Source organism: Salvelinus namaycush, chromosome 24 (genome assembly GCF_016432855.1).
Source record: "Salvelinus namaycush isolate Seneca chromosome 24, SaNama_1.0, whole genome shotgun sequence".
Lineage (NCBI taxonomy): Eukaryota > Metazoa > Chordata > Actinopteri > Salmoniformes > Salmonidae > Salvelinus > Salvelinus namaycush.
Genome location: NC_052330.1, coordinates 16,228,474 through 16,253,366, shown reverse-complemented (window position 1 = coordinate 16,253,366; position 24,893 = coordinate 16,228,474). Strand labels below are relative to the sequence as shown.

Genomic DNA, 24,893 nt, shown 5'->3' with positions numbered 1-24,893 from the left:
GTGCCCTGTAGCTTATAATTAGGGAACAGGGCCTGTTTTTCCCCCTGATGGTCTGGAAAACTACTGGACCTACTCATAGATAATTGTGGGTTTTGATAGGGCAATATTGTTGTGAAACTGTAAATGGAAAATGTGCAAACTGTAAGACATTGGATCATCTCATGCCTTGACATATGCATACTTGCTTAAGGTCCGCGCAATAGCATGGCATGCTATAACTCCCTGCTGTTAATGGCATCTGGATAACAAACAATGCATAAATCCATCTTACGGTCCCCTTTGGTCTTTCATGCTAGAAATACCTCTCTTTAGTCCTTACGTCATGGTCTACTGATGAATGTGTTATGATAGGTTTGAGAAAATGCATACTCGTTGGTTTTAATGTAAAAATAGTACTAAGTGGCCTCAATTTGTTTATTGTGAAACGACACAAGAGGAAAAAGAGGACATGGGGTTCTCCTCCTCACCCAACCATAGCCTTTCTGAAGCTGTAGGACCTTATCTGAAGGATATCCTACACCACACCCTGCCTGGCTGGCTCCAGTCACACTTCTGAGGGACGCAGCAGAACATGTTGACTTGTAAATACAAGCCAAGTGGCAGAAATATGTCGGGGGGAGCATTTGTTATAACAGGAAATGTCCCAGACGTGAATAGCCTAACTAATATATATTCAGACTGCTAGGCAGACACAAACATCCCCAGGTGTTAAAACTTTACTCAGTCAAAACAGAACATGTTCGCAAACAGGTGCAGAAAAACCCCATGTCTGTGTGTCTGTGAAACTGTGCCATCCCTGCAGGTGTCACGTTCCTGACCTGTTTTCCCTTGTTTTGTATGTATTTAGTATGGTCAGGGCGTGAGTTGGGTGGGTTGTCTATGTGTTGTTTTCTATGTTGGGGTTTTGTGTGTTCGGCCTGGTATGATTCTCAATCAGAGGCAGCTGTCAATCGTTGTCCCTGATTGAGAATCATACTTAGGCAGCCGGGGTTTCACGTGTGTTTTGTGGGTGTTTGTTCCTTGTTAGTGTTTCGCCACACGGGTCTGTAACGGTAGTTTCATTTTGTTATTTTGTATCGCATATTGTTTTCGTGTTATTAAATTACCATGGAAACTAACCACTCTGCATATTGGTCCGATCCTTCTCGCCTCTCCTCGTCCGATGAGGAGGACGACATAGACTATCGTTACAGCAGGCATAGCCATATTCAATTGAAAGATAAGTATGTGCGTCATAATTCAACTTGAATAAATTAAAATTGAAACAAAACCTTCATTAAAACATGGGGGGATTTCCAATTTACTAACAAAATGTAACATTCATTCCAATTCATTAATTGAATTGACGGAAAGTGAAATGGAATTGACCCAAACCTCACTCCACAGACTACAAGAAGCCACATTATGCAGACTGAACTATAATGTGCAGAGAAACTGTAACGGCAGCCTTCCTCCTCTTCACGAGAAGAGAGGGTGTAACAGGGATCGGACCAACACGCAGCGTAGCCAGTGCTTAACATGTTTAATATAACGATAAACAGTGAACACTTACAACGAATATAAAATAACAAATGTGGCAAACCGATACAGCCCTATCTGGTGCAGAGAAAACACAAAGACAGGAAACAACCACCCACAAACCCCAACACAAAACAAGCCACCTATATATGATTCCCAATCAGAGACAACACAAAACACCTGCCTCTGATTGAGAACCATATTAGGCCAAACATAGAAACAGACAAACTAGACACACAACATAGAATGCCCACCCAGCTCACGTCCTGACCAACACTAAAACAAGCAAAACACACAAGAACTATGGTCAGAACGTGACAGAAACATCATTAATAATTCAATTTTGATAACGATCACAGTGATCCCTGATTTAATATCTACTATCAAAGCCCAAACATCCAAAGTGCATAATACAGGGTCGGTTTGGAGAGATTGTAGCTGGGAGATTGACTCGCAGTAAACCTGCAGTGGTTGGCTTGTGACCTGGTCGAGTCCAAGGCTACACTATGGTTGTCCTGCCCTGAGGTCAGAGTCGTGCCACGAAGCGACTTTGTGTTGAACGATGAGACCGACACCTGAAGCCTTTTGTGACAGTTCCTATTGAGCCTGCCTACTGTCACCTTCTTTAGAGAGAATTAAAACAAAGTGACAGAGCTAGGCTAGGGGGAAATACAATCTCTGTTTTAGTTGGATATAATAGATGACCTACATGTATAATTCAGTATGCTAGCGAATGTGTACAATAGTCAGTTTCCTTAACCCCAACCCCCTGGCATGATTACAGTGGTGGCAGATTGAATATAAACAAATTACAGGATAGCTGACCGAAAATGGCTGCCAATCAGTAAATAGTAACGGGACGGAGGAGGGTTTAAAACGCTCAAAAGTAATAAAGACTCCAAATTTCATCTGTTAGTTAGATGTAAAACATAGGTTGAGTTTTCACATTGATGATGGTGCATTGAGATGAGGCGACAAGTTGTGTCACAGTTATAACCCACCGTTCCCCGGTAGGCCGTCATTGTAAATAAGAATTTATTCTTAAATGGCTTGCCTAGTTAAATAAAACTAATTTAAAATTAAAACAGTTTGTTCACAGCAATGTAGCGTTGCCTGCAGAGCAGAGAAATGTGGCTACTGCAAGGCTTTTCAACAGGTTACTCAGAGTCAACACAACACAAACATACAGTCATGTAGTCTCCATCTATTACAAGTAGAGCCTCTGAGAGGTGGTCAGACAATGTGGAATGTGGTTCATCTCTTATACAGTACCACAGACCCTAATGGGAAGTGGGGGCGCTGTAAAATTTTTATTGGAAAACTCCATTGAGACAGCAAACCAGCCACAGCAGGTCTGAGTTGAGAGGGCTGCATGACAAAGAGGCTACAATAGCAGCCATGCAGTCTTTCCCCTCCAGTCCATCTGCTCTGAGCCTCTCTGGGGATTCCTGCTGGTGACAAAGTAAGCTTGTCATTTTTATTTACCCTTTATTTAAGTAGGCAAGTCAGTTAAGAACAAATTCTTATTTACAATGACGGCCTACCCCGGCCAAACCCAGACGACGCTGGGCCAATTGTGCACCGCCCTATGGGACTCCCAATCACAGCTGGTTGTGATACAGCCTGGAATCAAAACAGGGTCTGTAGTGACACCTCTAGCACTGAGATGCAGTGCCTTAGACCGCTGCGCCACTCGGGAGCCCAAGTCATCCTCATGGAAGAGACAAATTGGTCGCATAAGACCAGCTTGCTGCTCAGTCACTTTCATTGTTTCAATCTCTTTGACTCCCCAGGGTTGTGAAGTCTTGCTCAGTTTTTATCATTTTGTAGAAAATGTTGCCGTCATTCAAAAAACACTAAACAAAATGAACGTAAAGTATCATAATCCAATCCGTCTGCATGAAAATTATAATAATACAAAATTCACAGCAGGCCCAACTGACTCACAGCCACAGTCCAGGTCCTATCCCTGCTTCCCTGCCTGTCCCTGTGGCCTGGCCCACCCTGGAGCTGAGCAGCACGGCCTCCTATGTACCCCCCCCCCCCCCCCCCCCCCCCGGGCGTCGTAAACAGCAGGCTCACACGGGGGATTCATTTCATCTGCACTATGTATACCCTGCTCGCCCTTCACATCACTTTCTGGACTCGTATGAAAGAATTCGCTATTTGTATAATCTCGCCTTCTTTATGTTTCCCATTCCACTTTTTATTAGGAGTGTTTTAACTACTCTAGTAAATAGACATTACAGCCTTCAGGGTAGCCAATTATACACCTTGGACAAATTAACAAACTGTTTTGTTCAAAAGAGTAAACAGCTGTGTAATCACACACACAAACACACACATGGTCTGAATGTAAAACTTGGCATCCAGTTGATAAACATTCTATAATCCTTTTTAAAAAACATGCTGTAAATTAACTTGTTGTTTGAAGTTTAAAATACAATTAAATTCTCTTTTTTGGAACTGAATGTAGACAAACAACGCAGTAAAAATGCAGATTATTTGTATATCTGGACATTGTTTATAAAAATCTTACTACTACTACTACTATTTTAAGACAACAGTAAAGAAAAATATGTGAAAAATGTCAGTGCACTTAATTTCTTGATTGCCACTTGTGTGTGTGTGAAAAATGGACAAAACATTTTAAATGCTGAAAATCCTAACATAGCAGCCTGAATCCATGTAAATACCAAAGCAGTTTATCATGGACTTTCCTTGAGGACTTTCCTTGAGGACTCAATTGTTAACAGATTGCTCTCTCTAATGCTTTCAAAATGCCTTTCGTGAGTAACACAAAAGGGAAGTTGAATAGACAATTGTATGTAGTCAGGCTGAATATTAATCACGGTTAGACTACTGATCAAGTTTCAGTTGTCCATTTCTATCTTCGTAATGTCCACATCCCTACTATACACTAACATTCTTGGAACATTCTCACGTGGTGTGAGCGGACAGGTACAATGTGCTAATCTCTTCACTTCACACAGTGAGAGCCCTGACACACGACACCCCCCAGACACCCTACCCATCTTTGACTTGGATAGTTCCATCTGTACCACTGACTTAGTCTGCCTTTAATTCCAGTTTGTCTAGAAATTAATAATTGATATGTTGGATTCATGTCACGTTCTGAACTTTATTTCCTTTGTTTTGTCTTTATTTAGTATGGTCAGGGCGTGAGTTGGGGTGGGCAGTCTATGTTTGTATTTCTATGTTTTGCTATTTCTGTGTTTGGCCTGATATGGTTCTCAATCAGAGGCAGCTGTCAACCGTTGTCCCTGATTGGGAACCATATTTCGGTAGCCTGTTTTGTGTTGGGTTTTGTGGGTGGTTGTTTTCAGTCTTTGTGTGTCTGCACCAGAAAGAACTGTTTCGGTTGTCACTTTTGTTGTTTTGTATTTTGAGTGTTCACCTTTATTAAAGTAAGATGAACAATTACCACGCTGCGCATTGGTCCTCCGATCCTTCTAACTTATCCTCCTCAGACGAGGAAGACGACAGCCGTTACAATTCACGTCTTCATCTCTACTAAAAATCTAAGTTAAAGAATAGAACTAGAGCAAATAAAAACGTATTTAAAGTGCATTTAACATATCAATTATTAATTTCTAGACAAACTGGAATTAAAGCCACATGTTGATCTATTTGATTTAATTTACTAGGATCCCCTTTAGCCGACGCCAATGGCGACAGCTAGTCTTACTGGGGTCCGACACGTAGCGAAAAATACATTACAGACAAAATATTACAATTGACATACATTTAAAAACATTAGCATGCATATCTCAGTTACACATACAGTACCAATAAAAGGTTTGGACACACCTACTAATTCAACGGTTTTTCTTTATTTTTACTATTTTCTACATTGTAGAATAATAGTGAGGACGTCAACACTATGAAATAACACATATGGAATCATGTAGTAACCAAAACAGTTAAACAAATCTAAATATATTTGACATTTTATATTCTTCAAAGTTGCCACCCTTTGCCTTGATGGCAGCTTTGCACACTCACACAGTCACCTGGAATGCATTTCAATTAACAGGTGTGCCTTGTTAAAAGTTCATTTGTGCAACGTCTTTCCTTCTTAATGTGTTTGAGCTAATCAGTTGTGTTGTGACAAGGTAGGGGTGATATACAGAAGATAGCCCTATTTGGGGGGTTTTCTTATAAATTTGCAAAAATTTCTAAAAGGCTGTTTTTGCTTTGTCATTATGGGGTATTGTGTGTGATTGATGAGACAAAAAAAAACGATTTAATCAATTTTAGAATAAGGCCGTAACCTAACATGTGAAAATGATACCAATATAGACATTGAAATGATATGCCTCACGTAAAAGTAATCTGGCATTCCAGTAAGAGGATGGGGGCCTAGGTCCAAAGCATAGGTTACACAGATGTCACGGCACACATTTGATAGCCTCATGTTCCTGTTCAATACTAATGGAAACGCTTCTTTAATTGAAAGGTTTATTCTGGCCTTGATGATACCAAAATAAATCTACAACTACCGCCACTCAAGAGCCAGAAGAATTTCAGAGAACCGCTTTGGGATCCTTGCTGCAAGATGAAGGATCATGGGACGAGCCCTTGAGGTTGCCCCAGAGAAAGCTGAGACCAAGGCCTGCGTGGCTCTCCACAACTACCTTTACACCACAGACGCTTACAACACAGAGTCATCAACACAGTACATCCACTCCACGTTTGTTGACTACTCCACACCCACTGGGGACCTGCATCCAGGAGAGTGGAGACAGGTGGTACAAGGGGACACCAGCTTCCTGGACCCAAGATACATGTTGGAAGACAGAGTTGCTATAGAGACGTGCGCAACAACCTCAGGGACTACTTCCTCACACCAGCTGGTCAAGTGTCTTTCCAGCATGCTGCTATCACAGGTGGCACCCTACAGTAAATGTTGGAGTGTGGTTTGGAACACATGTGGCACATATGTTCTCTTCCTCTGGTTGATGACTGTTTTTATGTCATATTGTGAGCTACACACTTGGTTTTGCTGTTAGATTTAGCTGTTTTTCTTATTCACACTTTACAAATCAAAATAAAGACTACCATAATGACAGTCACTTCATCCTTGTGTGGTTTTAGTTTGTCATATATTCTTTGGAGGCTAGACCCTCAAGACATTTACCTAACGTTGTATTATGTGTAGTGGCCTTCAAATTAGTGGCTGTCCATCTGTAGACAATAAGGCTAGACCCTTGAGTAATTTACCTAATCAGCATTACACATGACCATGTACAACCTTGTGTTGAGGCCTTTCAATGGAGACCTTCCTACTATGGTACATGGGTGAGAATGGCTGTCCATCTGTAGACAATAAGGCTAGACCCTCGAGACATTTCCCTAATCAACATAACACAAGTGTCACACCCTGACCATAGAGAGCCTTTTCTATTCTCTATTTTGGTTAGGTCGGGGTGTGACTAGGGGGGGTGTTCCTATCTAGGTGTTTTTGTTTTCTATGTTGGACTGGTATGGTTCCCAATCAGAGGCAGCTGTTTATCGTTGTCTCTGATTGGGGATCATATTTAGGCAGCCTTTTCCCACTGGGTTTGTTGTGGGATCTTGTTTGTGTATAGTTGCCTTGAGCACTGCATAGCTTCACGTTCGTTTTGTTCTTTATTGTTTTTTGCCGGTTCACGTAATAAAGATGATGAACCCAAACCACGGTGCGTTTTGGTCCGATTCTTACAACAACGATCGTGACAACAAGGTTGAACATGGTCATGTGTAGTGGTCTTTTAATGGAGACGTTCCTGCTATGGTAATACACAGGTGAAAAGTGTGATGAAAGGGGGGAAAAAAACAAAAAAAAACAAAGTTAACAACAGTAAATTACCCAACACCCTAACGTGTGAATAAGAAAAAAGGCACACAACACCAGTTTTTGGGTTAAGATGGACGGCTCTGTCTCACTCGAGAGTGGACCAAGCGGACACACAGTACTGATCGATGATCCTGTGAAAGTACATTGTCATGTCCCTGACAAATGGGAGACATGGATTAGGAGGAATAGACACTGTCCATGGTACCATGACCGTGTCTGGACACTGCTGCTGTTTCTGTAACTCCTGCTGGCGTTTCTTTAACTCGCTGCATAATGTCAGTGTCCAAAGGATCCTCAGCTTCTTGGAGTTGCAGGGCGTGCCTGGACGGTGTGTTGGGTGTTGGTGAGAAGGGCGTTGGGGAGAGGGGCCGGGAGGTAATGAACCTGGTTGGGGAGATGATGAACCAATGGGCGATGAACCACCTGTAGATGGGCCCTCAGGGCTCAGCTCTGTCTCTGTGCTGTCCAAAACACCACCCCCATCAAACACCGACAAGCATATGGCGAATACATTAGACTGCATTGCAAGCAAATCTTAAAACATCTCCATGGGCTCCTTTGAGTGAAAATGCTTACTCTAAAGAACTGATTTCATAAACATCTCAATCTAATTAGCCCATACACACACACACCACAGTGTCTGTTTTTCTGATGTTTGAACTAGTCACTGTATATGCCCCACTCACAATTTCTCCCATCCAGAAAATAGCTGATTCCACATGTTCTAACTAGGTCACCTAAACATAAGATCACAAACACACACACTGTACAAAAGGACTCGGCTGCATAACAAGAGTCCATACCGTATATGGCATATTGGTGTCTGTCTGATGATGTTTCACGTAAACACGAAGCCAATCCAGTTGACGGACAATTGGAGGAGTACACACCAGCAGCAGCCCCATTCCTCGTCTCCTTCACTCTTTTCAGATCGCAAAAATACTGGTCCCGAATCTTTTCTATGTTTCTTTGATATCAGTATCGGTGTTAACATTCTGTGATATCTCCTTCCAGCTGTTGTCTTTTGCGTGCTTGGAAGGGTTGTAGAGGTTCTCGTATTGTCTCACCAGCTCGCACAGACGCTCCTCAAAACTGGACAGAGACATAATTGCATGTAGCAAATCTTGAAATAAAAGCACAAAAAAGGAAGCTTGCAAGTAGAATAGCAAGTAGTAGAGGCAAAATAGCAGCACGTCCATCTCTTCCGAGTTTATACCAGAAGGGATACCGGAAAAGATGTGATGTAGACACAGGGACAGTACTTCTGTTACGAAACTCACTCAATACTGCCCCTCAGTCTTCGAAATGATCTGTCAATTCTCAATTTCCAGGTCGAAAAAAACTACAGTATGTCGGATGACAAGGGAGCCACCCATTTTGTGACAAAAAACAACATTGCAACACTGCGCTACGCTCCGTACCCTCCGTCTACATAGTGTCTGGATTGGCCTTAAGTGTGTGGGTGTTTGTGTGAGGGTGTTAGTGTGAGTGTGTGTATATGCAAGAGTGTCAGTGTAGGCAAAGGGTGGCTACTTTGAAGAATCTCAAATATAAAATATATTTTATAATTTGATTGCTATATGATTCCATATGTGTTATTTAGTAGTTTTGATGTCTTTAATATTATTCTACAACGTAGAAAATAGTAAAAATAAAGAAAAACCCTGGAATGAGTAGGTGTGTCCAAACTTCTGGACTGGTACTATACATGTAAACAGGGCTGAAAAGTGACTAGTATCAGAAATATATAAATACTTGAGGTAATATTGTATACTAATGGTAACACATATATATATATATATATATATATATATATATATATATATATATATATATATATCTATATATATATATATATATATATATATATATATATATATATACTGTATATATAAACAGGAGTAATAGTGAACAGTAGAAGGATAAATATACTGAACAAAAATATAAACGCAACATGTGTTGGTCCCATGTTTCATGAGCTGAAATAAAAGATCCCAGCTTATTTCTATTACATTTTGTGCACAAATTTGTTTACATCACTGTTAGTTAGAATTTCTCCTTTGCCAAGATAATCCACCCAACTGACAGGTGTGGCATATCAAGAAGCTGATTAAACAGCATGATCATTACACAGGTGCACATTGTGATGGGGATAATAATAGGCCACTCTAAAATGTGCAGTTTTGCCACACAACACAATGCCACAGATGTCTCAAGTTTTGAGGGAGCGTGCAATTGGCAGGCTGACTGCAGGAATGTGCACCAGAGCTGTTTCCAGATAATTTAATGTTAATTTCTCTACCATAAGCCACCACCAATGTCGTTTTAGAGAATTTGGTAGTACGTCCAAACGGCCTCAGACCATGTGTAACCACGCGAGCCCAGGACCTCCACATCCGGCTTCTTCACCTGCGGGATCGTCTGAGGGAGAGCTGAGGAGTATTTCTGTCTGTAATAAAGCCCTTTTGTGGGGAAAAACTCATTCTGATTGGCTGGGCCTGGCTCCCAAGTGGTGGGCCTATGCCCTCCCAGGCTCACCCATGGCTGAGTCCTTGCCCAGTCATGTGAAATCCATAGATTAGGGCCTAATTTATTTATTTCAATTGACTGATTTCCTTATATACTGTAAACTGTAACTCAGTAAAGTCGTTGAAATTGATGCATGTTGCGTAGTTGTTAGCATTTTAACAGTCTTATGGCCAGGGGATAGAAGCTGTTTAGGAGTCTGTTGGTCTGAGACTTGACGCGCCTGTACGTACCGCCTGCCAGACAGGAGCATGGAGAACAGTCCATGTCTTGGGTGGCTGGAGTCTTTGGCAATTTTTCGAGCCTTTCTCAGAAACCACCTGGCATGTACGTCCTGGATGGCTGGGAGCTCACCCCCAGTGATGCGCTGAGCCGTCCGCAACACCCCTCGGTAGGGTCTTCTGGTCAAGGGTAGTGCAGTTGCCATATCAGTCGGTGATACAACCAGTCAGGATGCTCTCGATGGTTGCGTTGTCAACCAAACACAATTCAATATTACTTTTGTAATACAGTAAATAGCCTAAACTTAAGGCTATCTAACAAACTAACATTCAACCTTAAAATGAGACACACATCCATGGCCACATTTTTAAGTTACTGTTACTATACATTTATTTTTCTGTAATCATTTAAAGTATGCATATTCAAGATAGCATACATAGGTCATCATAGGTTTGTGGAGATCTTCACAATTGCTATAATAATCTGGGCAGAATCTCAAACAACATTGATCACTTGCACCGTGTACTTTAATGTGATCTCAACTGCAGTTCAGGCCATTTGGTTCTACTATTATGAAGCACAGTGATAATAGATGAATCTGTTCTATAAATTAACAAAATATCTGACATTGTGTATCCATTTGAACTTTGCCGTGCTTTTAAATGGTTGAAAGCACCGTGATAGACATTTGGGTGACAACTAAACCCAAATCAGACATTGTTTTTCCATTGGAATTTGGTTGTAATTTTAGATGGTTGAAAGCATAGAGATGATAATACATTAGAAATTCAACTAACTTTTGGCTGTCTTTTTGAGTGGGGGAATATAGGTTGTAATCTCATTGATTACTGTCTCAACCAAATATTACCCAACACACCACGTTGAAATGATGTGGAGTGCCCAGTGGGACATATCTCTGAAAGCAGAGGCCTCTCCAGCCCTCCCTTCACCCTCTCCAGGGTGGCATGTGTCTATGCAATGGTAAAGTTGAGCTTCTCTCCAACCACAGAGAACTGGAAAAATCTGGTTTGAACTGAACTGCACTGGGTTGGAGCTCTCCCTCTCTCTCGCTTACAAGCAGATGGATATCTGAGGCTGACATCAGGCTGTGGCAGCCGGCGCTCTTCCTGCTGCCTGCCTGCTGCAGTACTGTGGTTTCACTACTTTAACCAATCAGCCCTATGCGGCCACCCGGGCTCCCATGGTTACACACAACCAGACACATCAGGGAGACAGAGAGAGAATGAAAAGAGGAAGAGAGTAAGGCGTGAGGAGAGGGGGTAAAGAGGGAAGTAGAAAAAGAAAGTGAGACAAAAGAGGATGGGAAAGGTAGAGAAAGAGGAGATACGTGTGGGGAGAGAGAGGTGGCAGTTACAGTCTGTTGCAGACCATGCCCTTGCTTGTGTAACTGCCATACTGTTCTGCTATGTGTAGTGTTCTCTGGCGCAGAAAGAATTGGATTTAGATTCCCCCACTGGTGCTACAACAGATCAACAGATGGTCAGTCTTCTCGGCTGAGAGTCTCGCAAGTCTCGCAAATATCTCTTTGTACCAAAAATAGATATTTTTCTGTTAAATTATTTTCTGTCTTTATAAAGTATACATAAGAAAAGACTTATCACCAAAGTTGCATTTCTTTCTATAAACCTTTGAGAGGTAAAATAAAGCGCCCACTCACCCTGTCCGTTGGAGTAGTAGATCCACTTCTCCTTGGTCTGTCTCGGGGGGCAGGTCTTCTTCTGGATTGCCTTCTCAATGATGCTGCTGGGGTCCTGGACTGGCCCCTTCTTCAGAACTCTGGAGCTCCTCTTCACGCTGCACACCACGATCACCACCAGCACCAGCAGCAGCAGCAGCACGATCATCCAGGGCAGGTGCTCATTGATGTCAAAGTGCGTATGAGTGCTGGGTCTGGGGGAGCCCCTCCGCGTGGGCCTGTACCCTGAGCTTTGCACCCATCTGCCCACTTCCACACCAGCTCCATCCTCCATGCCATCCATGGCCCGGTTTTTGGCCGCCGGGTGGGTGCGGTGGTTATCACTGGGAACAGAGTACTTGTGGTGTGGTAGAGTCCGTGTGGAGTCCTGGGCTTCAGGCGTAGCGGCCAGGTTTAGGACCTCTCCATTGTCTTCGGGGCTGGCTTCGGAGGAGCCTGCTGGGGGGGAATCCTGGCCATGGCTGGGTAGAATCCCTGTGGCACTCAGTAAGAGCTCTAAGTCCTCAGCACCTGCTGTCAGTCTGAAGTTGTCTAACCCACAGAGCCACACAAACACAAATAGAAATGAAAAGAGAGAACGAGGGAGGAGAGTGAGAAAAAGCGAGAGAGACAAAGGGGGAGGGAGATGCAGAGAAAGATAATTAAATTCAGTCCAAAGATAGGCTAAATCCAGACTACAACAACACAGAAGGGAGAAATTGTCAAACTTTAATCCCACAGGCAATCTGCTGGACAGCTGTGGAAGGGAAGGTCCCCGCCCTGGCCAAGCCCCAACTAATCTGACACGAGAAGAACACTAGATTGCTCCTTCTACAGCTACCACATTGGGGCGGCAGGTAACTAACTTTAGCTCGCCTAATGATGGCAGGGGGCAGCAGGTAGCCTAGTGGTTAGAGCAGTTGCCTGCTGCCCCAATGTGGTAGCTGTAGAAGGAGCAATCTAGTGCTCTTCTCGTGTCAGATTAGTTGGGGCTTGGCCAGTCACCGAAAGGTTGCTGGATCAAATCCCTGATCTGACAAGGTAAAAATCTGTTGTTCTACCCCTGAACAAGGCAGTTAACCCACTGTTCCCTGTTAGGCTGTCATTATAAATAAGAATTTGTTCTTAACTGACTTGCCTAGTTAAATAAAAATACAAAATTCATATAGTGTTCTACTAAAGCTGGAGTAAATTCCATTACAGCTCCAGTCTCAGCATGGAAATAAATTAGCTTTTGAGTTGAAAAGAAGTCAACAATATATGCCTAAACACATTCATGTGGCAGTTAGTCAATTGAGATAGAACTGGATATTACTGTTGCAACATAAACAAAGAGCAGGCCCAAATGTCAAAGTTACACTGCCTTTATAGGCTACTGTAGAAACAAAAACTGCCAATCAATAGGGGAGATGTGTTTACTTCCACTGAACCTAAATCAATACTGTAAAAACTCCCTAACCCTGAACTGGAATACCCCTGTCTACTATAGTACTTAACAGATTAGATTAGAATTTCATAATGGCATCATATTGGGGGATGCTTTTGGGATTGGCACCCGGATCATTGGTAATCCTTGGGATCCTATTAACAGTGTACAGGTAATCCAGAAGCAAGCTGTGTTATTGGCATATTCATCTCAACTGCAATGCATTCAGTTCCTCACTGTATGGGGACACAGTGTCATGACTTGGTGGCTCTTGTGCAAAAGCCTCTTCCCCATCCCATCCCATTGAGACTGAGGCATGGGGATCTCTGTAGTACATGTGGGACTGGAACACCCCTCAGCCATTCTCACTGAATGAGGGGGCAAGTTAACCAAGTGAAAGGCTATGAATCTACACACAAGACAAATAGCAGTGGAATTAATGCTCCTCTATGGGTGGTTGACATCGTGAAATACTACTGACGAAACTGGGATGAAACTGTGGACAAAAGCAGTAGCCGAACAAAAAATAAAAGAGAGAGTAGTAAAGTCCTGCGAGGGGCTGTGGCATTCATAAAATTTTGTTTGCCGGTTATTGTCATGCAAAAGGCTGCCGGTCTCACGGTAACTGATTGTTAATTAACATAAACACGTTTAGCATCTCTAGGCCTCCAAGCTTACAAGCCGCTGATGTGCGCCTTTGGAACATCTACATTTAAAAAGTCTAATAAATCAATTGAATATACACCATCACAATAAGTCCATTACTTATTTTAGGCAGGTCCAAAGAAACTTTATGACATGTAGATGTATTTGCATTTCAGAAGAACAGAATATGAGTTGGCCGACTGTATGTTATCTGGCAATGCACCATGCCAACGGCTGTAGACTTGTTCATTTATCAGACAAGATATGCTTATAAATCCCGTGCCATTATTTTATATGATTTTATAGTAAGAAGAATATAATTGAACTCAGCTGAATAAAATAGAAAGGATATTTTTGCCATTCCAGAGCTATGTTGAGCAGTAGGTTCGGCAGATAGCCTAGTGGTTAGAGTGTTGGACTAGTAACCGAAGGTTGTAAGATCGAATCCCCGAGCTGACAAGGTAAACATCTGTCGTTCTGCTCCTGAACAAGACAGTTAACCAACTGTTCCTAAGCCGTCATTGAAAATAATAATTTGCCTAGTTAAATTAAGGTAAAATATATATAATTTTAAAAGTGATCATTTGAAACATCCTATACGATAGTGATACAGTGATACAAACCGTAGAATGCCTTATAAATCAAAAAATATATGGGCTGCATGAAGCGACTATAGTCTATTGATTATTTGAGAAAAAAAAGCGTGTGCTCTGTTTCTTGCCTCAGGCTGCACACGCTGTTTTTCACTCATCAGTAGGCTACTCCGGTCATTTCACTGCGCGACAGGGGATATTCCGCCCAAACTCTGTATGCCATGGGCTCTCCAGCCCAGTTCCTGCAGCTAACCAGTGCTTCATTTGGGAAACCAAGTGAAATCTGTTCGGGAACATCGATAGTAACATGTTTTCACAACGAAACATATTTCATTAAACTGTTGACAGCCTTTCTCTCTGCGAGCTGGATAAAATAATGAAGGAGAGGGGAGGAGATGGACATTTACGGTGGTGAGATATTCTGTAGCTAAAGGTAATGTGTCCGCCTATTAATTATGAAAATATAAAAAACGACCTATTACTATGCTTCACTAAAATCTGCATTTGTTTAATTTAGGTTAGACCAATTATGTACCAAATACATCTTAAATCTGTATATATTTATATTTTGAAATGTTTTTCTGGCATGTGTTTTATGCGGTAGGTTATGTATTGTATAGTGGCACAATCATTATTCTAATTCCGTTTTTTGGGGTCGGGCTTGGACTACGCATAAGCTCTAATATGCATATGGGTGTTTTTAATTAATCATCACCTTAGAAAGCATTGTCCATTTGGTTGTGTTAGGCTTTGAAACAACATCCACAACAACCATGTTTTCCAACCATGTTTTCTAACCTATTGTTGAACTTCTTTCTTCAAATTGATCGATTACAGTGGTGAGTTTTAAAAGCACATACTGTGCTTTTATTGATGTCACAGTGGTTGGAGAGACAAGATGATTGTTTTTATTTAACCAGGCAAGTCAGTTAAGAACCAATTCTTATTTTCAATGACGGCCTAGGAACAGTGGGTTAACTTGTTCAGAACGACATATTTTTACCTTGTCAGCTCAGGGGTTTCGATTTTGTAACCTTTTCGATTACTAGTCCAACACTCTAACCACCAGGCTACCTGCCGCCCCAGCGAGTTGGGTACTACCAATGCATGTCCAGAGTGCATGGGGGGATCACCATGGCGCAACTGTCATATAGAATTTTACTGCGGTCATGAGTCCGGTGTGGAGGTAATACTGTCACCAACTAAATAGTTAGTCAGTCTCTGAGAACTATGTTGCCATGGTAACATTGTCAGTGAGTGACTACTTTTAAATAATTTCTAGGAGACAAAAGTATTTCAAATTTTTTGAGACTTCCCTTCCCTGCATATAGACAGCCTAATATTTGGTTAGTATAAAAAATAGAAACCTTTGACTTGAATGCTTTTATCTGTTTCAGATGAGCATCCTTTGTGATCATTGTCAATATGACCTGTTACATAACACTTGGCAGGGAGACAAATGGGGAAGAAATAACAACAGCCCCTACAAAGGAATCTTTCTCTCTCTTGAGCCCCAATGGCTTCCCCTTGTCTTCCTATACATGTGATGTATTTAAGTAAAAGGGCAACCGTTTACCCAGGTTACTCCCCTTTCCCCTCTACAAGCAATTACTCAAATGTTTTACAGACATGACCTTTTACGGACCAGAGTGAGAACAAGGAAGTGAGTAGTCTGGGAAAGGTATGGAAACAACAACATGTTTTCCACCAAAGCAGTGTTGTCTGTGACAAGACCAAACATGTCACCTTATCACTGTACAGCACCTGATAGCCGGACCAATGTTTGACGTGCCAGACTAAATAGGGGAGAATAATAGCCATCTGGGGACAGGTATTTTAGGAACACAAGCCTGTTCTACAGTCTGGGCTTCCTCTAGAGTTTCTACATGAGAATTACAATCCCCCGAGGGCATATCTAGGGTGATACTGAAATGAAAAACAAAATAACCTTGGTGGGGGAGCAACAGATGTAAAGTAGTTGAGGGAGTCTTGTCCACTGTCCCTTACCTTTACGTACTGGGCCAGCTAAGGAGGAGGAAGGGGAGGGCTCCTGGACGAAGGCAGACTGTGCAGGTCCCAGGAGGGTGGGGGAGGTGGGAGAAGCAGGTCCACAGATGTTGTCTGTCTCTCTAGTGCCCGCCGCCAGTAGGGGCAGACTCTGGGCCAGGCAGTCTGTGTGTGTCCTGCACCTCAACACACTGGAGGCCATATCAGAGAAACTCCCCCGTGCGCACGCCTTACAGCGCACATCCTCCACATCGTTGCCCCTCTTCTTAACCCCTGAGCCCACAGGGCACAGGGAGTGGGCCGTGCAGCTGTCCCCCTGGGTGAAGGTGTCCGGAGGGCAGGTGCAGATCCGGTCCGAGGTGGCCGTGCAGGGGACCTTTTCAACGAGGGGGGCGCGGCAGGGCCTCCTGCAGCGGTGGCAATGCTGAATCCCGTTCTCTCCGTGAGTGAATGTGCCCTCGTCGCAGCGGCTGCAATCCCTCACGTTGGTCTGGGTACAGTGTCTGGAAACAAAGGTGCCCGCGGGGCACTTGTCACAGACCAGCTGAATGCCTGTGCTGGGGTCTGTGTGGTAGTAGTGGCGGGCAGACAGGGCCTCTGTCTCAGTGCCTCGGCTGGGTGTCAGAGGCTGGCTGGAGGCCTCACCAACTACACTGTACAGTAGCTGAGAACAGAAAGAAACGACAACAGAGACAGTGTTGGGTTTAGACAATGTACTGCAGACAAGACAAAAACACATAAGAGTCGCTGTTAGAGACTCAGCTGATTTACCAAATAAATTGATGTGTGAAAACAACCACAGCTCAGGCAAAGTCACCCATAGAACCCCCCAAACTGGCTATAGTTAAAGGACAGTGAGTCACAAACAAGCGCATTGAGTCAACATTACAGGACACAATCTCACACCGGGTGCTTAGCCACCTACTGTACTGGCTTCCCCACATACTGTAATATGACAGAAGCTAGGCCATGGCCAGGGGGCATGCTCTAACAGTGACATCATCATGGAATGGAGAAGTCTATTATGTCATCAATAAATATAATTCCATAAGTACTAGTAGATTGTTAAGTGTTTCTGGTGTTGTTAATACAACCTTTAATAGATCCAATAAACGAATTGAAATAACTTATTCAACTTCTCTATAAAGAAACTAAATATATATGTTTTAACACGGCATGGTTGTATTTAGTTATTTTCAAAAATGTTAAATATTTATGTTAAGGCAATCCATCCAAGGGACACAAAAATATTTCATATTTTCAGTAGCGAGCACTTGAAAATCCATTCAAATAACTGGTACCACAACTTGGCTGATGTTCTAAACAGCACATTGAGGAATTTCATCAAGATAACATCTGGTGAACACACACAGTACCCAATGTTCTGTTGATGTGTGATGTCCTTCTGTTTGACTTTCACTGACAGGCATTCTTTCAGCACTAGTAAACGCTTCCACTCTGAAGTGATTATGGCTTGATTGTGTTCCATGGCAGTGAAATGCCATCCGCATCCACAACAGCCCTCCACTTCTTTCACTGAATTTACATCCAGTCTAGCCCTATGCAGATCCTACATAAAATTCCTTCTAATGGCAGACCACATGTTCTATTTCCTCTCTTAAATGTGGGGCTGGATGGGAAGTGGCTCTGTTGATTTCACTTTTTTGTCCAGTGTGCCAATTCGCCACAGAAATATGATGTTTGAGGCTATAACCGCCGATATGCAGGGAAAGAAAGGAGAGCTGCATCATCACTTTCTGAACATGCAGAGCCCTGTTAATGGTTTACATACTGCAGTAGACCTACCAGAGAAACGAGAACGCCCTAATTCATCTCAGAGATGTGGGGTGGGGGGTATTAATATTCTCAGAGCATCTCATCAGGAGCGGGACAATAAAATACCAGCCTCCTCTGCTGCTGCTCCCCGTTTGGCTCAGAAGCACATGTTGTTCTCGCTGATGTGAGGGCTGGGGACCTAGAGGGACAATTTTGAGGGGAGGGGGAGTGAGACCAAACTCTGCTGAACATGAATAGAGATTAGCAGTTTTCCCACAAGCCTGATGTCCTAAACTGAACCACAGCAAAACAGACTTGAGAATTGAATCAACATCCCTGGGTTTGAAGTCGGGTGGGTATTAGCTATACTATTAGCCGCTACACATTGACTGTATGTTTGTTTATTTCATGTGTAACTCTGTGTTGTTGTATGTGTCAATCTGCTGTGCTTTATCTTGGCCAGATCGCAGTTGTAAATGAGAACTTGTTTTCAACTAGCCTACCTGGTTAAATAAAGGTGAAATAAAACAAAAAATAAAAAAAACATGAACTAACATTAACTCAGCACCGGGATTAAAAAATATGATTTAATATGTACAGAGGGATCTGTTGGCAGCAAAAGTATTTTATTAACAAAAAGTAAACAAATTAGTTAGATTTGTTTGTTGTTGCAGTTTTATAGCTAATTTCCTGCAATTCTACTATTCTAACTCTCAACATTAAGTTGAGACGCAGCTTTCTTTTTCCCAACGCAGTTAAACCAAAACCACGCCCCGTTATTCAGAGAGGCGTTCTACAATGCTTTGAGCGCTCTCCAAGTCTCCAAGTCCGGAAGTGAATATCACGTAGCGTGAAATTTCAGTCACTGATCAATAACATTTGCCTTTGTATTTCAAGATTGAAAAATATAATAACATAATGTCATGGACAGAGATAGCCATTACCTTCCCTTAATTAATGCTCAAAGACAGATTCAATGGCTGTAGCATAGCATGTTCGACTGAATGATTAGCTAATAAATATTTGAGAAATTATGAATAATAAGCATATGCTTTTACCTGATAATAGACTACTAATGATAATATAACTTCAAATACGGAGCTAGTAATGTTAAGTAGCCTAGTAAACTTAGCTGACCTTTAATTGAGGGAATTCAGCAGAGTTCTGAAACATTTTTACAACTCATTGAATCTCTGAAAATAAATACAAGGGCAAATGTTACCAAACATGATAATAATAGGTTCTGCATTACGGTAGGCAGCTAATTGTTCAATTACACTTTCCATCCTTACATGGAAGGCCACTGTCTCTGCGCAGATCGCCTGTGAATGAGACAACGCTAGCTAGCCAATGGGAGCGTTATTTTGGCTTAACTGCGTTGGGGAAAAGAAAGACGCAGTTGAGACACTGACTGAGTTCCAAAAAACAAATCTAGTAACAACTATCTGTTTGTGTCATCATGTGCAAATTGACCCCTGACGAACAATGGACATTTGAAGATAAGTAAGGTGCAACTAAGGGCAACATCACTCAAACAACGTGATTTTCAGCCAACACACTGTCTTTTGATGATATGTCATGAGGTACAAAATGTTCCAGCTCCAGCCTTGTCACGTTTACCCAATAAAAAAACAAGTGTGAAACTGGTTATATTCAACATGTGATGCACTGCAGGGACATTGGTTTGGTGGTCTGAAACTGACAGATATTGACGGTTTGTGGTGTGAATGAATGTGTGCATGCGAGCGAGCGAGAGAGTGAATGTCCCTCCCTTCTAGCTCAGATAAGAGAGCAGGCTCCTGTCACTGCATTTCCTGTTTGAAAAAAAACACACCACTGGCATCCTGTCATGAGACTGCTGCTGTCTGAGGGACTGCCCACCATCACGCCACACCGCCTGTGAGTGGCCATAAATCACTGATAACTACCTATTACTCTGAATCTACCTCAACCCTCTTTAGCATTTCATACCTGCCATGCAGGATAAAAAGAGAAGGAGAGAAATACTGTAGTCTAATCTGGTTTGTAGATATTGTATACAGCAGTATCCTCTAAATCTAATACATTTGATACATGATGAATGTGTATAGGATACATCTGTTGATAGGACATCATTAATACTAAAGCCATAGCAAGGCTAGTGCTATTACGACTCATATGTTTAGAGCTGAGCTCCAGGAAGTTAGTGAGTGATATCAGGATGCTCCCTCCCTGGCTGGAGGACAGAGAGAGGACAGCCAGCCCATCTATGCCGTGCCACTGCAGTGCTGCTGCTGCACTGGTTGCAAGGCTGGTTCCTGGAGAGACAGCCAGACTCAGCTACATCTGCCCTGCCTGAACACTCTGTAATTCAACCTCCAACAACAACATGCCCGCCCCAAGACACACACACACAACCCTTATGGACCGTACCTGATTAGGCATTGGGCAATGGTTTTCAATCATCATTGTTCAGTGACATGTTGAACCAGAATCTTATTTTGGTTTCAACACTTTCTCATCTTGGGATTTAGTGTGAGAGGAGGGGTGATCCATCTTAACCTTTTCTACATGAGACATGTGACAAGATGTTATACACAGTTCACTAAGTATACTGTCAGTTATGTGTCTAAGATTGTATAGGGGTTAAGTACACATGATGACAACCCCTGTGCGTGCGTGAGTGCATGTGCCTGTCCATGTGTTAGGTAACACCTCAAAGCTAGGCCAATCGCACACGCAAGCAGATCTCTGAGCAACACACAATGGGCAAGTGAAACCATCCACCAGAACTTTTCTGACATCATCTTAAAATAATCACACATACATACATGTGCCACAACATCCTGCATTTCAAAGTTGTTGTCAGAGCCTCTGGTATCATCTAGATCAGGGTTTCCCAAACTCAGTGTTGGGGGCCCCCCCTGGGTGTACATTTTGGTTTTTGCCCTAGCACTACACAGCGGATTCAAATAACTAACTCATCATCAAGCTTTGATCATTTGAATCAGCTATGTAGTGCTAGGGCAAAAACCAAAATGTGAACCCTGGGGGGTCCCAGGGCCGAGTTTGGGAAACCCTGATCTAGAACAGGGGTATTCAACTCTTACCCTACGAGGTCTGGAGCCTGCTGGTTTTCTGTTCTACCTGATAGTTAATTGCACACACCCGGTGTCCCAGGTCTAAACCAGTCCCTGCTTACAGTTGAACAATGAAAAAATACAGTGGAACTAGCTTTGAGGTCCAGAGTTGAGTTTGACGGGTTTAGAACATCCATCTTAGAGCTAAATAAAGGTTAAAAAAACTAAAAAAACATCCAGCTTAGAGCCTAACTGTGCTGTTGTAGGCTACATGGAAGGCATGGCTGTTTGCCACAACAGTGCAAAAGTAACTATGTGTAACTATGAGCTTCCCATAAGCCATTACATTACCAGATAACAACCAACCCAGCACCTGTTGCAACATGTCATCATGCAACTAAACGGCGAGGAAGAGTGAGTGTGTTTGGTGCAGCCATGCCTCGTTTATCACTGACAAACACCAGTGGTGCTGCCTCCTTCATGGGCCAGTGAAGAATATTCATGCTAATGTCAGAATGTACTGCCAACAACACAAGCGCAAACAAGCAGTGGACCTCGCCTGAGAGGAGATACACAGAGGGGCCCAAACCACAGAAATGACTGACACACAATTACATTTTAGAATGGAAAATATAATTTTGTTATAATATCTGTTCCATGGTGATACTGGAAGATAAGGATGCCTCCTTTACTGGTTAAATGTCAATAATTGATTACAGTGGATGATGGACTACTGTATCTGTAAGGTTGGCTAGATACCACCCTAGTATCAGAATTTTGCCAAATAATACTTTTAAAAAAAAGTTATCAAAAAAATTGTATAAATTGGACATAAAACATGCATAGATTCCTAGATTGTATGTTCTCTCTGGCTGAGAGCACTCATATAAATATTGCCCTGCACTGTATGAAGTGTCGATATTAGACAAAAATACATGGATCTATGTATAAATGAGCACATTACTTAAATATAAGTGTTAAATTGGATTGAGGCAGGGTGGGTCAACATCCAGTACAGCATTTCAACGCAGTCTGTTTTCCCTAAGAGTTTCTCCAGCATTGGAAAAACAAAGCCTGAAGTCTGTATATGAGACTTTGTATTGGATGATTCTAGTAATACATATATGACCTCACAGGTTATAGTCCCATACAAGCTGTTTGAATACAGGGATTCTAAAGATGACACGTTACAATAAAATTGTGTACAATAAAATAATGTTAGCTAATAACAAGCAATAAATTACATTTACAGGTAGCCTGCAATAAGATGAATAGTAGTGTCATTCTCATGGGGCAAGAGTCATAGCATATAGGCCTATGTGCTATTGTTCATCCATCCTACCATTCTGTTCTGACAATAGATCTTTTTTTATTTAAAAAAACGAATCGATATTGTAGCCTATTATACAAGATTACCTGTAAAATTCACGAATTATAGAAGAGTCAAAGTTAACAATATCTTCACTTGGCTAATTGCAGATACGTTTAGAACAGAACAAACGCAAAAATAAAAACTGTCTCTTTAAATCGAGAACCTGCCGGGAAGCACCCCTATAATAAGAACAATACCAAAGACAAAGGTGTCTGGTACTTACCACCACAGACATACAGAGCACTGAAATTGTCCAGAGCATTTTCCCAAAATCAACTAGGACAATTTAGAAAATGCGCATCTCCAGTTCTGAGAAAACGTTAGGCTACTTCTCATCGCACAAGGTGGTACATCATCCCTGCATCAGCAGGAAACATTCTAGATATGCTGTACTGGCTAAGGCAATAATAACAATCTACTGCTGGTGTTCCTTCAACCGGCAGTTTTTATAGTCTGTGTCTCGAAGTGGACTGGCTTCAGATAGTATGGGATAAGAGCTTGGTTCTGAAAGAATGGTATAATTCCCATATCGATGATGGATAAGCAACTGAAATTCCGCCTTGTTTGGTCCAGGTTCCTGCGCGGTCTATGCAGCAAAGCAAGGCGATAACTGAAAGGGGCGGGTACTGGCGACAGACGTCACCAACGAAACTCGGCACTGGCGCGCCGCTCGCCCAAAGCAGAGATACTGTATATAATGACTAAATGGTCTTGTCTCCGCTTTGATGGGAGTGGTTGTCCCAAAGGCGAAAAGGTAGGTGGTCTGTTTATCGGTCTGTATATTGTGGACAAACAGGAGTAAATCATCTCGCTTCGTCTCTTCTGCCCAAACGCAGTTGACTCGGTTTCCCGGAAGAAATTGCATAGACGGGATTACAGTGGTAGACACTATACAGGTGAACATGTACGTAGGCTAGGCTTCATATGTCCGGTACGTTTAATTGAAAATACACAAGGAAAAAAAAATAACTACCAGGTTAAAACTGAGGTTACATTTTATGTTGATAGAGTTATACATAGATTATAGATAATTCAATATCGAAATGTTGACGGATAGTCTATTTGTTTCGGTTTAGGGCACAGGTGAGTAGATTGAACATATTCAGTGTGCTTTAATTGTGCCATCCCCAGGCATATTTAAACTAGGCCAAGGCAAATACAATTTCCCTATGTTTGCCTCCTTATAATGTCAAATGGACAATTATTCCATTGTGGAACACAGAGAGGAGATGTGAATGACTGTCACGCCCTGGCCTTAGTTATCTTTGTTTTCTTTATTATTTTAGTTAGGCCAGGGTGTGACATGGGGGATGTATGTGTTTTGTATTGTCTAGGGTTTTTTGTATGTTTATGGGGCAGTGTTTAGTCTAGGTGTATGTATGTCTATGGTTGCCTAGATTGGTTCTCAATTAGAGACAGCTGTCTATCGTTGTCTCTGATTGGGAGCCATATTTAGGCAGCCATAGTCATTAGGTAGTTTGTGGGTGATTGTCTAAGTCTATGTGTAAGTTGCCAGTGTCTGCACGTATTGTTTGTATAGCTTCACGTTTGTTGTTTTGATTAGTTTGTATAGTGTTCGTTTTGTTTTCGTCTTCCAATAAATAAGAAGAATGTATTGTTATCACGCTGCGCCTTGGTCCTCCTCACTTAAATCTTACGACGAACGTGACAATGACCCTATTTTATCATTAATAAAAAAAGCTCAAATATCCACTATCGAATGGTGGCTTCACCCATACTTGATATTTTGTAATAGGGGATATGTACAAGTTTTTGCATGCCATTCAAACAGTGGTGTTGGACTCATATTGGCACAGTCATGTGGATACTGCACATTTTAGGAATAGAAATTCTCTATTTAATCCCCAACATTGGCCGCCATTATTACCATGAGACTGCCATATAAATGTTCTACTAAAAAGCAGATGGAATGGTTCACTTCATTTGTGTCAGAACAGAAATGGCTCAGGCCCAGCATCAGTGATGTAGGATATTGAGCTTTGCCCAGACAGTGACTCCAAATGGAGTCAATTGATAGATTAGCACAACACACCATCTGGCATGTATGTGGAGGTGTCACTCTGTTTTCTGCTGGGGGGGGATCAGTCTAAGTGGGTTAGCAGAGGGATAGAAAAGGCAGAGATGGAGCCAGATACTGGCTAGTGATTTGCCTGCCTGCCTGGCCAACATTGC

The 24,893-nt window shown here is 42.2% G+C and overlaps 1 protein-coding gene across 1 annotated transcript in view; it reads right to left on the bottom strand.

Moving 5' to 3' along the window:
- The window catches only part of LOC120019010 (tumor necrosis factor receptor superfamily member 21-like), a 33,605-nt gene extending 10,326 nt beyond the window's left edge, over positions 1-23,279 (bottom strand). The window contains exons 1-3 of the mRNA XM_038962196.1: positions 22,924-23,279; positions 16,494-17,157; positions 11,805-12,374 (exon numbers count right to left, since the gene is read on the bottom strand). Of these exons, the coding sequence (XP_038818124.1) occupies positions 11,805-12,374; positions 16,494-17,157; positions 22,924-22,962 (1,273 nt within the window). The 5' untranslated portion in view covers positions 22,963-23,279. The remainder of the gene's footprint in view (positions 1-11,804; positions 12,375-16,493; positions 17,158-22,923) is intronic.
- Positions 23,280-24,893: the final 1,614 nt, after the last annotated feature.